Source organism: Syngnathus scovelli, chromosome 4, assembly GCF_024217435.2.
Source record: "Syngnathus scovelli strain Florida chromosome 4, RoL_Ssco_1.2, whole genome shotgun sequence".
In the NCBI taxonomy this organism is placed as follows: Eukaryota; Metazoa; Chordata; class Actinopteri; order Syngnathiformes; family Syngnathidae; genus Syngnathus; species Syngnathus scovelli.
Window position 1 is genome coordinate 16878600 of NC_090850.1, and position 13617 is coordinate 16892216.

Sequence of the window (13617 nt, forward strand, 5' to 3'; positions counted from 1 at the left end):
GGCCTTTGCTATAACTGAATATAACAGAGGAGCTCCACATTGAGGTATGTCTCACTCCTTTATTCATTGTTGCTTAGTTAGTTGGTTAGCGGTAGAAGCTTACAGTTAGCACATTTGCTAATGTAATCAGTTTCCTCCCTTGTCCCATCTTTTTGATTCAAAATATTATTCTTTACGAAAGTGGTTTTAGGACTAGAAGCCAAAAGCAGAACAAGTCATTGGTAATTAAAATGCCTGTTTCTTTGTGCTACGTCAATGTATGCCTTACACGTGCTTGGAGGGATAACAGTGCATTGCAGTACTGTATATTACAGAAGTAATAAACTTACTAAAGTAACATGACCCGTTATGAAACATAAATTCGTGTAATAACTAATTTACACGTGTCTTCCTTATGGCATTTAAGTCAGGCTGGAAGGAATGTACAAAATTGACATAACGCACCTTAAGACCCAAGAAATGCATATTTTATTCTCACCTTTTAGGCACGGACCTCGCCAGAGTTCTTGAGTTCCTTTTCCACGTTTGATGGCAGTCTGCAGTTCCATCATGTCCACCCACATCTGTAGGCTGTTGGAGCTGGCTTCACGCGCCTCTTGCTGTTTAGCCATCACAAGTCAGTCTTCTTTGCGAAGGACAATGTTGGTTGCTCCGAGAGTGCCCGGGCTCCCCATGCTTCACACAAGGGCCTACAGCCTTGATTCTTTGTCCCCTGGGCCTGGTCGGCCTACGCTTGGTGCAAACTCACAACAGCCCCGTGCAGAGAGGGCGTCCCCCTCCTCACCACTCGCACACAGGAACTTGTCTGCTGTGGCTATGAAGGTATACACTTACCTGTTCCTAAACTTGGATTTTTTCCCCAATGTTCTTTTTGTAGGTGTGGCCTGGCCCTCATGGGTCAGTATTCAAATGTTCTGGAGGTTTTACCCTGAGCGCTTGACATTGACATGGTTTACTCCTGTGCTTCTGGTTATCTCAACATTGTAGTGGTAGAAGGGACTTAACATCTTTTCATTCATTATTCCCCCAGGGTCAATATCGTTCCATGTCCTTTAATGATTTCTTGGATGTCGGTGAACTTGAGGATAATATACGTCAAGCTCGGGCCTGTAAAAAAGTCAGACGCTTCATAGTGGACCCAGATTTGGCTAAAGTGGTAGCACACCATCTGGGGCCTGACCTAAACAGTGACAAGACTATTCTCATTGAATGCAACCCAGGTATGTGCTTTGTCAGTAAAAGTGAAAGTGCTCTGTAGTCTTCTGCAATTTGGCGTTTGTCACACACATATTGCATATATTGTTTTTTTTTTTGGGAATGGAAATAACAGCTGCATGCGTTTGTTTGTCGGCCGTAGGTCCCGGAGTGTTGACAAAGACCCTGCTCAATTCTGGAGTTCGCAAACTTGTGGCACTTGAGACAGAGAAAAATTTCTTGAATGAGCTGCGGGTAAGAAACCCACCCTCTCAAACAGACTCTCAGGTTCCACTTGAGAAAATTGAATGCTGCATTGCTGAGTAAGGCAGTCTTCACGAGTGAGTGAAATGGATGATGTTGCACCACTTTAGGGATTGGAAGCCCTTCTTGATGGTCAGCTGGAAGTGGCTCATTGTGACTTCTTCAGATTGGACCCGGTCTGGGGTGGAAGCAACAAGCCATCAGTAATGTCCACTGATAAACTATTCAATGACCTGGGAATAACAGAAACCAACTGGTCGGATGGTGAGAAACGGCACAAAAAGGTGTTTTATTATATTTTGTCTAAATCTTTATTTGTTTCTCTCTAGACTTTCCAGTGAAAGTTGTGGCCATCGTGCCGCAGAATAAAGAACGTGCCATCCTGCTGAAGTTAGTTTATGCTCTATTTGAGCGGCTGTCCTTCTACAGATACGGAAGAGTAGAGCTCAACCTCTTTTTGAGTGAGCGGGAGTACACAGTAAGAGCACTATGAGGTTGATTTGATTCAAACATTGTTCAAACACAAAATAATTTCTTGAACATGCAACACCAACAGAATAAATTCCATATTGCAAAAGCAAACAACTGTGTATGACACCGGTATCTGTCCTTTCCTTTTAACGACTACCTGACAATATACTAAACATTGACTTGGACTGTATGTGAATTCTTTCTGTCAGGTCATGATGACTCCTGCTGGCCAAATGAGGCATTACAGACCCCTCAGTGTCTTGTGGCAGATGGCCTGTCATATTGAACTACTACACAAGGTATACAGCGTGTCAGAAGAACTTTTACTCGACTGTGCAACCGCTGACCATTTGTTATGTGTCCATATGTTCATTTGCGTTCACAGGAGCCCTGGGAGTCGTTTGTGACATCCAAACAGAATCTACCTCCTCCCAAAGGCCTTGTAATGACTCATTCAATTACTAATGTAAACAGGATGACATAAGTGCTTTTAATACAGTTCCACTTTTCTTCATTTTCCTTCCTCAGCTTCCCAATGATCACATATGCCTGGTTCGTTTGCGTCCACGGGCCGACTTGTTCTCTGGCGGCCTCACACCCGCAAATGCCTCCACCCTGATGGTGATGGTCAAACAGTGTTTGGCAAAGAAGAAAGGGAGGCTCATTGACAAGCTTAAGTAAGCAATCGCAGTTTTGCACAATTCAACAGCACGGATATGCAAACGTTAGTTTTTCCACATTTTAACTGAATTATTTTGGTATTGAATGGGTAGCTCCTGGTTTTAAGTGCCAAAAAAGGTAGAGAAAAAATATTCCTGTTGTGGACATCAGGCGATGAGAATTAACCACCAAATTCAAACTCGTATTAAAAGGAAGTTTGCGCACACGCACAAAACCTAGCTCCAAGTGCCTTAAACCAAAACAAATTTCTGTGGTTGTAATATTTTGCTTTCTTAGACAGAAACCTTGTTGTTTCTGTGTAGACTTTTTGCATCCACTCTAATTTTGTTAGCCACTTACAGATGTTTGGGGGGGATTGAAAAACATGGATGGGGATTGAAAAACTGACTTGGAATTGAATCCCACCCGCATGCACCAACTGTCCATTCATACTGTGAGGAAATTGGCATACACGGTTAATGTGAAACATTCTTACCGTTCTGCTCTGTCTCTTTGTTTTTCCTTTTAAAGTCTTTGGTCACCTGACAGTGGGAGTAAATTGTTGTCCGCGATGGGACTTCCACAAGATATCCTGACAGGTCAGCTTCATCCTATGCAGTATCTTCAGCTGTTCCAGATGATGGACAAGAGCCAGGAGTTCACTCAGAGCTGGCTCTATGAAGAGATCATGGAGAACACTGAGAAAGAGGGATGGGGCTGAAGTGCATGTGCATGTACTAGACAAACAGATCATGTCAAGTACAAAAAAGTGTAATTTATTAATCGTGAAATACAAATAACAAAGCCGATTAAACGGGGACAAGGTCAGTCCTAAATATATACAGATGGATTTCAAAGTATAATTGCTCATGTGTGTGAACAGCAGAGTAATGGACTCCAACTGTGTTTCATAACGTGGTGAAATAGAATTCATACAGTATGTGTTGCTGACCTTCATGTTTAAAAACCTTTGCTCTTAAAGCAATGTATGTAGAAGGTCATTAAAAGATTTCAACTTGAGTGCTTCATAACTACATTTTTTTTTACTCATTGTAATCACTTCTGGAGGTTTTGAAGCGCTTGGTACGTTACACATTTTAAAAAATCTTTACTGCAAGTGCTAAAAAGCTATACGCTTATGTTTTGAAGACTATTTTTTTTAGTTAAACGGTTCACTTTTCCAATGTGGCACAATCTGTTTGACATATTGAGAATTAAATTCTATACCGATTCTGTGGACTGTAATTTGTTTGGAAATAGTTATAGCCCTTTCAATTTTATTTTATCTATTATATTTTTTTGTCACGCAATTTGCAATACACGACACCCCCCCCATTTAACATTTTAAACTGTGAATTTTCTTTGGGGGGCTGTCAAGATAAAACCAAAATGTGCACACAATTAACCAAAACAGAATTGACGTTTTCGTCCCCGATGACGTAGACACTAGCCATCCCCATTGTCGCCAGAAGAGAACGACACCGAGCCATTTGGTATAGATTGCCAACATCGCCCCTGGTGGCCGATAGGCGCCACTGTGACAACATCCTCGGCAAGGTGTCACTGACGTTCAGATCCAAGCTGTCACCTTTCACCAACCTTGTCAGTGAGAAGTGGTGTTCCTGTTGGATTACCTAGCGATCGACCATGCGAAACAAGTGTTCTTCAGAAGCTAACAAAAAGTAAGATCACGTTAAAGCAAACGAGCGTGCAGTGATACAACGACATGGTTATAGTCTTGTGGGCTGTGCAGATGTGGAGGCGAGCTAACATTAGCCAACGCCGCTGTATTCTGTACGACTCATTTGGTAATCGTAGCCCCAAAAATCCCATGTAAACTCAATTTGAACGAGATCGTAGCATGCGAACGTATGTATCGACCGACGCCTTCAGAATCTTTGCTCAGGTAACGTACGATAATGCTAATTATCGTAACCGTAGCCACCGTGCAAACGAACCCTGACAACATTCTCCAAGGAAGCACATTTAACAACCAGGGTAAGCGCTCACCCTGTTAATAATCACGTGAACGTAGGATCAGCACGTCTCCTGTCGACGAACCGAGCTTTGTGCTAGGTGGCACTGCATTAAGGCCCGTCGTGTTATACGGAAGATGTGCGACTGGACTACAAAGCTTGGTTAACTCAACGTAATGCGTGTGTTATAAAGACAGAGAAGACGCAAACATATCCGAGGGGCACTTCATTAGGTACACGACACACCAACACGGCCATTGATTCGATCCTGTTGGTGTTCCTAATGATGTGTCCTTTGGTTTCAAGTGTAATCTGTCCATACGATGTAGGTATTCCTCTTGGGTGGCCTTGTTTTTTTTCTTCCTGTTTGATGATGCGCGCTTTCCATTCCTCATGTCCTTCATTATTTATAACCCCCCCGTAGAGAAGAAGAGAGGGTGGGTTGTTGGATGGGACAGGCAGAGCTGTGGGGGAGAGACACTTTGGGTCCGATGCTGTTAATTAAGAAAAAATGGCAAGTAATGTAACAATGACATAAGACATGGTGGTTGGTATTGATTCAATCTTAATATAAGATTAACATGATCATAATCTTTTGTTTCTATTCAGCACAGCATATAAAAATGTCTCTCCGTGTCTTCTGCAAATTTGACTATATACTGGTTGTGACTGTTTTATATTTTGCATGTTAAAAAGTACCTGTGGAGCAAATACTCCAATATCACTTTTATATTATACAGTGTGACGTTGGCAAACTATCCCATCATGCAAAGTGCAATGCATGACGTGCACTGATATACAAGCTTTCCTTTTTTTCTTTTCCTCTTCACACGTTTGTCACACTGCATTAGATGGATCCAGAGATTTGTTGTCGAGCTTCCAGATAGTAATACAAATATGTGGTACAAAGAGTCGTTTTCCAAATCTTGTTCTACAAGTTGTGATGATTTGTTTGGCACCTCAGGAACGACTTTGGACCTGTTTTGCCCCTCGCACACTCACTTCCACCAATGAATGAGTCAGGCTGGTCATAACTTGTGTAATGTGTTGTTCTTTTCTTTCACAGCAGCCATTTTTCTTTTCTCGTTCTCTTGTGGCTGAAAGGAGGGCTTGCTTGATTGGTGACAGCACGCTTGAAAGTTTAAAGGTTGTCAGGGTGGAGCCTGATGGATCATGTTGGTGAGTGTGAGAAAGAAACATGTCCTTTGTCTGACTTCATACTTACAGTAAAATACTTCAGGGTGTCTTTTGACCAGTAGCCCCAAATATTTGCATACTTTTAGTGCCTAATATTACACCATATTGTGAAATCAGTGAGTGGATATCTCTTTCTATAGTTAGACCATGTTACTTTTGTGTCTTTCCACATTGTCTCCAGGCCAGTTGGACTATGAAGGCAGAATAATGGCACAAGTTATAGCGGGTGGGGTCGACCATTGTGACAACACACCCCACCCTGAACCTCACAACCTCAATGAGCTCAACCCGCTCACTCAGACGGAACATACGTCAGCTCTGAAAAATGATTCCAGAACTGGACTCCCCTCGAAAGCGTCTCTCAACAACAACGGCGAGAGCAAGGAGGAGCTGGAAGGACACAAAAGCACATGCAAAGAAGAAGAGGAGGACACTGATGAGTTGATGAAGGACGAAGAAGAGGAATCAGAGGCATCAAGTTGCCTAATGCACTGCCAGTCTCCAGATACTCCCATGACTGATTCCTCCAATTCAGAAACAGGTACAGAAAGTATTACACGGACCAAAAATAAAAATGCACTTGAACTGTGAGGCATAAAATGCAGCCCTGGAATTTGGACACGGTGGTGTCTTGAATAATTTTCTCCCTCTTTAGGAAGCCTGCTGGAGAATCCTTTCAGTCCTGGAACAAGTCCAGAACCTACATCCCCCGTACTCCAAGAAACCTCATGTCCCACCAGTCCTTTGGAAGTGGGCCAGACTCAAGTGGACTTGGGTGGGTTTGCTTCCAGCACTTCAGGAGATACCCTCACCACAGGGCCATTGCTTTCTCCTCATTTATCTTTCACCTCAGACACAAGTCAGAGTTGCACTGATGGACCTGAACATGTCTTATCAACTACTGCCAGAAATGCGCAATCCACTTCAGCACTTCTTACCACTTCTTCTCCCCCCATTGAAGGACTTGTTCATGACCTTCACTTGGAGACGACATCCAACATAAAGGCTTCTATCACATCTCATAGCCAAACAGCAGAGCCCTTTGCCTTCTCCACAGGGCAGATACCGACTGGTGCACAATCCGTTTCTGAAACGACACTTAGACACTCAGATGAGTGCACTTCCTCTTCAGTACCCATCTCCGCTCTGATGGCATCCCTGGAACATTTGGCCCAGAGAGGAGATGATGATTGCCTTCCACAAGACCTTCATTGGGTAACCTCTTTTTCTTTATTTCAACACCAAAAGCCTGTAAAAAAAAATCCTCACTATGCCATATCTCCGAGGTATGTTGTCATTTTGAAATATGCAGACAACACTGCAATCACAAGACATTCCTCTCAAATAGTTGAGCTTGCTACCTACCTGCTGGACAAGGTGTATGCGTTGAGATGTAAAGCATTTCTGTCGTTGTGTTTTCTGGATGCGTTTAGAATGTGAACAGCAAGAATGTGCTCATGTGTGCAAGACTAGTTTGTAATGAAGCGCATAATTTCGTTTGAGCATCGTGTTTAAACATGCATTTTGGGAATACGCAGTTTTTTCAACACTGCTTTTATTTTGGAAAACAATGACCATGCAACTTCCTTGTGTGATATTGCTTAACTTGTTTAGTTCTTTTTTTTAATCGCTAAATAATACCAAAGAAGCAAAAATAATTGGTTATGAAACAGTAACCGGGGAAAACAATATTTTTAAGACACTTAAATGTAAATAAAATTGTATCTGATTATTTGATTAGTCAATCACTAGAATAATCGATTCTAAAAATATTCGATAGTGATATGTTCAACTTGCAGATTTGATCGAATATATTTGATCCCTCTAAATACGTACTGGTCCTTTAAATTCAAATGTGAGAGCTTTTTGTGTCATCTGTACTGCTCTCACTTGAGACACATACACACTTGTTCTGTGTTTAGCCGAGCAACATAAAAGCGACACTGACACGGGCCGAGGAGAGGTAGAATTTCTGTTGTGGCATCGCCTTATTGTCCTCATGTTGTCCTTTTTATTTTTTTTCATTTTGGTTGAATCGCAAGTCTAGTTTAATCCTCCAGAGTGATACTTTTCTTAGAAAATTGCCTGTCATCATTTAAAGATAATCTCTTCCTGCAGATTGCCGAGGCCTCTGTCTGTCATGAAGATTGTATCCTTATCATTGTATGCGTAAGTCTTTATGTATTTTGACAGGCTTTTTATGGAGGGCAGATTTTGCTCTAATATGGAATTCCTAAAAAACACAATTGACTGTGCGTTATTGTACGCACAATTTATTGACATTAATTGAATATTTAATATTAACATCTGTTGCAGTATAATTAGTCCAAGGAGGTGCCGCTCGAGCGGTGTCAGAGAATGTTTTGAGGAAAAAAAAGTATGTACGAGCTTGCGTCGAGCTATGCCCTGCATCATGTATAGCATCTCTGTGCATGTATAAAGGAGAGGGCTTCTTTCTGATAGAGGGCGTATTGAGCCCTGTCAAAGAAGGATTGTATTATGACTGCTTACATATATACATAAGCATGAGCACTCCTTTATCCTCTACACTTTTCACTCTTCTTCTGTTTTGTCATTCCACCCGAATCAAGTTATGACAACAATAATCCATCTTTACTTACACACAACAACCTTTGCCATAACAAAGCGCTTCACAAAAATGTGTCTTCTTTAACTCGTGTTGTTCAGACCAGTTGGCTTTACAGTGCATTCAACTGGAGAGGCTTTATCACCAGAGAGTGTTGGACAACTTGAATGCTCTCCAGCAACAGTGGGGTAATTTACACGCATGTTCATATTCACGGTGCACTTCTTACTTCTGTCATGAAATCTGGTTGCTTGACCCCCCCCCCACACTGAACTCTGCTCATCTTTGCTTTTACATCCAAGTTCAGCAAGCTGACTTAAAGTCAACAATATAGATACTTGGCCGAGTTTGACGTCTCACCAATTTATCCATTGTAATAATATTTGTCTCTTTGCTTGTGCTTCATAGAAAGTCGGTGTATAAGAAGCCAGTCCAGTTTAGAAGCCCGACATCTGGACACTCTCAGAGACATCTGCCAGACGCACACTCGGTCAGTATGTGTCTTTTTAGTTTAGGTCTGGCATGTTAATATATTGAATGCAACAGTTAACCAAGTTAAAATCAAATAACATGCCAAGAAACAGACAATACACAGGAATAAAATACACCCAAGGTGGCTAGAGTGTCATGTTTGTGTCGCCACCTTTGCAAGTTAGAGCGTAACTGTGGCGGTGAGTACTGCAGTAATGGCTGAACTGCTACTTGGGCACTTTCAGATATTTGAGCTCTTGTGCTGATTAAGTTTCACCTCACTTGACTCCCTCTCACACACACACATTTTAATAGCCCGGGAAATATGCTCAGGCTAATATTAGATTGGCAGTGTAATGAAGCGTCACCAAATCTTACATGTCTTAATTTACAAAACGAAGATTCCTCACCACCATGTCATTTTGTCTTCTCGTCGTAGACCAAACGCAGCAGATGCAGCGGTAAGATCATTATTTTGTCTGGGTAAATATAAATGAGTGATAATGTTGTTGTTTTTTTCATTAAGTGTTTTTATATTTGTGTTTACAGTCGGCATCTCTGGGCGTAAGGCACCTGCTCGAACAAGGTGATGCATTACCTCCACAAGGTGAGCGAGAGAAAGTTGCAATCTGCATGAGTCCAAGTTTGCAGAGATTTGTTTCTGAAGCAAGGTGTTTACCCACAGGCACAGCTGAAACGTGATTCGGTGGCTTTTATCAGGTCACAGCAATTTGTGAAATATGTGATCTAATGTTTGTAGTCAGTCGTCACCAGATTTGAGCAAATTAAATTTGTAGCTAAATTATTCCTTCTGAAATGTATAACTTTTTTCTTTTTCTGTACATGCCAAGTTGATGTATTGACTATGACAAGCGTTTGTGGAATAGCTCTGATTGATTTTTTTTCCCCCCCATTTCTCTTATCTTCGAAATTGCTAGCTTTTCTCCGAAAGACGGCTTATCTGGTGTTCGTTCATGTTTGCGAAACCCAAAGTCAAAAGCAAGCATTATCTACTGTTTAAGATATTAATTTAAAAATCTACCACTTCTTTTTAATGTCCTTGTCCTCTATACCAATGATTGTAAAACATGTCAATTCTTTTCTTCCCATTTTGTGGCTCCTTTCCTTCAGCCCGACACATTGAAGGTACAATGGAGAATAGAGCCGAAGACTCCTCGTGTCCACAGAGCAGCCATCCGCCCTCCATTAATCTGTCACCTCCACTGGATTCCCCGGACAGTCCCGAAAAGGACAGGGAAGCCCCCAAATGCAATTTAGACGGGACGGCCGGTTTCCATGGGACCGACCTGAGTGATGAGGTGGAGGGCAGTGACGGAGAACAAGGGGAGTGTCTGGAACAAACCACTTCGGCTCTGGGGGATGATTTGCACCCCTCTGAAACTGGACAAATGGATCAGTCCAAACCCGCAGAGCAGCAGGGTGGAGATTTAGTTTCAGCACAGGAAAAGGAGGTGGATAGGGAAGACGATCGGTGCAGTGTAGAAGAGGCAGCGGAAGCGCCGATGATGGAAGATGAGGCTGAAGAAGAAGAAGAAGGCAAGGAGGAGCGGAATGGGATAAATGTGGACGTGGAACATCTGCATCAGGAAACTCAAGTAGCAGAAAAAGAGATTTGTCAAAAGATCAAGGTACAAATTTTGTTTACTAAGTGTTTCTATTTTCCTCACATTTTTAACTTGGCTACAAGTCAGTCTTCTACAGTAAACTTTTTCTTTTTGAAAATAAATTTGGTCTCAATTGTACAAAAATGAAGTTTTTCCCCCTCTTTTTAAAAATGTCCCAGATATCTGTTAGGACGGAGCAACTGGGAGTGGAACATCTGTTGCTGTTTCCTGCGTACTCTAAGCACTGCATTTGTTTTTGATTGCAGGAGGGAAACGAAAGCAGCCTGCACCAGGATGATGATGGCCATCTAGATGGCTTTCCGAAACACCCCAAGCTGGCCAGTGAGGAAGAAGAGGAGCAGGAAGAATATGAGAATGAGAAGGCTGATATTTTTCCAGAAGCTGTCACACTGGACGACATGGCGAAACTCATCACAATAGAGGAGGTCTGTACACCTTATGTAATAGTCCAGCCATGTACACTATCGATTTTGATGTACTCTGTAATTATATTGTCTTATCTTCATATTCTGATCTAAATAGGATTTTTCTTTTTGTCCGTCCCAGAGACGGGCATTTTTTTCCGAACGACTCCGACTCGTTGATATTCTGCTAATGTGGTCTAACAAAGGCAACTGGAATAGGCGTCCATTAGTGCCGACTCGCCATTTATTGATTGTTTGGGACATGTACATAAGCACTGCCGACTGCAGGGTAATAAATGTTGGAGGGAGGATGGGTGATGTAGTTCACATTTCAGTGTTGCATATTGTGTGACGCAGTGACATCTAGTGTCGAGACAGAAGGTTTTCATCCTGTTCTTTATTCTGTGACCTCTCAGATATCTCCTGCCTCTGGCCTCATCTCCATCTTGAAGAAGAAAAATGTTCCCTCCGACGAAGTTAGTTTGTCTGCTAGTCCGGAGTCCATATCCGATAAACCCACTGCCAAAAGACGAGTCCGTTTCAAAGTAGCAGATGATGGATTTGATAGTGGTAAGTTTCTGCTTTTGAAGCCTGATATTTGTTCACATTATACCAGTCGGATATTTCACTGGAATAGACGGCAGCTACAGTACAGAAATTAGAAATCAAATTTAAGTGATTAATTTGAACCTGTTTTGCAGATGTTGGCGGCAGAGACTCATGCTTGCTTCTCTTCCTGCTTTGTCTGGTTACTGTGGTGATCAGCATGGGAGGCACCACCCTTTACTGTGCTCTGGGTGATGTGCACTCCTCCGTATGCCAGGACTTCTCAAGAAATGTGGACTTTTACTTTGGACAAATGCAGCGGGCTATAGCTCAGATCCATCAGTGGTTAGGCCCGAGTCCATCATAGCAGCAAGGAATCGACAATTGTCAGCTTTGTACAGGTCACTCTCATCCCATTTTATTAGGGAAAAAGTGAGAGGAGCGGCTATGCTTCAGGCCGCCAGACTGGATTCGTACTTCTCCATGGAGAAACCTCAAGAACACAGGAAGAACAGCTGACACTGCTGTCAAATGTTTTAAAAAAAAGAAAAAGTATTTGTAAACAGGAGGACTGCAACCTGCTCTCTACACATGCTGCACAAATAATGGCCTGACGGGCATTTTGCAAAATTATTGCAACCTCTTCGGTTGCTTTAATTGACTTTTGGGAGGGGTTTGTTAAATCACAAATGTAAAAAAACAATAATCATGCATTGCTAAGTCTTAATCATGTCTTAATACGCTGAATGAATGTTCTCGGTCATATGTCAGGCATTTACACTTTGTATTTTTCAAGTTTTCTTTGTAATGGAAATGGAGCTGTTGCTGGACCACAGACAATTTCGCCGAGTAACGACGCAGTTTTTAATCTATGCATTGTTCCACCACTGAGCAGTGTTTTTCTACTTGTACATTTATAAATCGATATAAATACCTACAGGAATGTTTAACAAGACTGGTACGATCCTTTTTATTGTCGTAATATTGCAATATTATCCTCACACTAGAGACCTCCTGCAACTAATAATTCTTCTGTGGGATGTCATGTAGCATTGTGTTTCTGCATCTCAGGATTTATGGGTAGCATCCTCATTGTGAGAGCCACTGGGTTTTTTTTCCCCCCAATTTTGAAAGGCTATTTACCCTTTGGGTGGAGAACATTATTTTTTTTCCCCATTATTAAAACGTTTCTACATCCGGCATCAAAACATGTCGTGTTGCATGTTGTCGGATGCCGTGTGAAAATCTCGAACAAATAAGGTGAAGGTACAGGTTTTGCACCAGAGGAGCTTCCATTCGTTGTCTTATATGCATTAGAAATCATCTTAGATTAAAACAGTATTCATTCGTTCATTCATTCATCACATGATGATGCCAAGCATTGTAGAGTCCCTCTTGTTTTTATTTGCACGAGTCGTCTGGCTGGCTCAGGTGACTCTGAAAATTGTCATGAATAGTTTCTATTTTTAATTTATGAGTCAGCGGCTGCAAACATTTTCATTTTGTCACTTTTCTCATTTAATAATGTTGCACATTACAGAAGCTTTTAATTTTTTGTGTTGGCATTACTCGTCGGGCCTCTTTGACTTGTAATCACTATTTGTTTAAAAACATGTATAATATGCTTGTATCACTTTTCTATCAGGCAGATTGGCTTGGCTGTCACATTAGCAGATCATGTTTTCCGACCATAAAATATTTCACAAAAAGAGCTTACAACAAAATGTGTACTATTAGGTTCTGTCTACCACTGACGAGCTTTTTAAAGTTTGTGTATGTCCCTCATTAAAAAAGATAAAGACTCAATATATTAAGGATTCGTGGTAGAAAAAAATGCATTGGAAAATGTCATGTAAAGGTCTTTCTTGCCTGCAGATTTTAATGTATAAGTTGACTTGAACTTTTCTATTTTGTATTTTGTTTTAACAAAATCTTAACAAAGCATTGCTTCCAATCAGTTCACTGAGGTTTGAACTTGGGTAAAAAAAAAAAGAAAATGTTTGATACTTGTTCATGTCTAACATGAAGTAAAGTCTGGGGTTGAAACATGGATTTACTTGTGTTTTTCCTTCTATTGTATTTGTTTAGGACCTGGCTCACAGTTGGAGTTTATATAACTCACTAACACACATCAATGTAATTATTGAAATTACCCAGTTAATCACTGGATGCATCTTACACCTAAATAGATCAAGGACCCC

At 41.4% G+C, this 13617-nt stretch overlaps 2 protein-coding genes and 1 long non-coding RNA gene across 5 annotated transcripts; 2 read left to right on the forward strand and 1 right to left on the reverse strand.

Annotated features, from left to right (window-relative positions):
- The first annotated feature begins 528 nt into the window (after positions 1–528).
- tfb2m (transcription factor B2, mitochondrial) lies at positions 529–3820 on the forward strand. The gene is made up of 9 exons (XM_049718741.1): positions 529–822; positions 1031–1220; positions 1358–1449; positions 1569–1722; positions 1788–1936; positions 2139–2228; positions 2315–2371; positions 2458–2606; positions 3121–3820. The coding sequence occupies exons 1-9, from the start codon at positions 529–531 to the stop codon at positions 3308–3310; spliced, it is 1365 nt and encodes a 454-aa protein (XP_049574698.1). The 3' UTR covers positions 3311–3820.
- Positions 2406–4993, reverse strand: LOC125967553 (uncharacterized). Its single transcript, XR_007480777.2, has 3 exons — positions 4600–4993; positions 3086–3264; positions 2406–2544 (listed from the first exon to the last, which is right to left on the reverse strand). It is a non-coding gene; the product is annotated as an uncharacterized lncRNA (long non-coding RNA).
- On the forward strand, positions 4105–13468 carry cnsta (consortin, connexin sorting protein a). 3 transcript variants are annotated; one of them, XM_049718740.1, is made up of 14 exons: positions 4105–4271; positions 5632–5744; positions 5944–6303; positions 6418–6537; positions 6724–6977; positions 7881–7911; positions 8451–8537; positions 8758–8839; positions 9260–9281; positions 9370–9427; positions 9952–10469; positions 10712–10891; positions 11287–11440; positions 11572–13468. In XM_049718740.1, the coding sequence occupies exons 2-14, from the start codon at positions 5732–5734 to the stop codon at positions 11781–11783; spliced, it is 2091 nt and encodes a 696-aa protein (XP_049574697.1). In that variant the 5' UTR covers positions 4105–4271; positions 5632–5731; the 3' UTR covers positions 11784–13468. The 3 variants fall into 3 exon arrangements, with proteins under 3 accessions (XP_049574697.1, XP_049574695.1, XP_049574696.1); XM_049718738.1 differs by having other exon boundaries at positions 6418–6977; XM_049718739.1 differs by having other exon boundaries at positions 4106–4271; positions 5635–5744; positions 6418–6977.
- The last annotated feature ends 149 nt before the right edge of the window (positions 13469–13617 follow it).

Bases quoted from the DNA above. Each gene is read 5' to 3' on its own strand.
- tfb2m (XM_049718741.1), top strand. From the start codon at position 529: ATGGCAGTCTGCAGTTCCATCATGTCCACCCACATCTGTAGGCTGTTG. The intron at 1,723-1,787 runs GTGAGAAACGGC...GTTTCTCTCTAG, and splicing joins AGAAACCAACTGGTCGGATG to ACTTTCCAGTGAAAGTTGTG. The intron at 2,607-3,120 runs GTAAGCAATCGC...TTCCTTTTAAAG, and splicing joins AGGCTCATTGACAAGCTTAA to TCTTTGGTCACCTGACAGTG.
- cnsta (XM_049718738.1), top strand. The intron at 9,428-9,951 runs GTGAGCGAGAGA...CCTTTCCTTCAG, and splicing joins TGATGCATTACCTCCACAAG to CCCGACACATTGAAGGTACA. The intron at 10,892-11,286 runs GTCTGTACACCT...GTGACCTCTCAG, and splicing joins AACTCATCACAATAGAGGAG to ATATCTCCTGCCTCTGGCCT.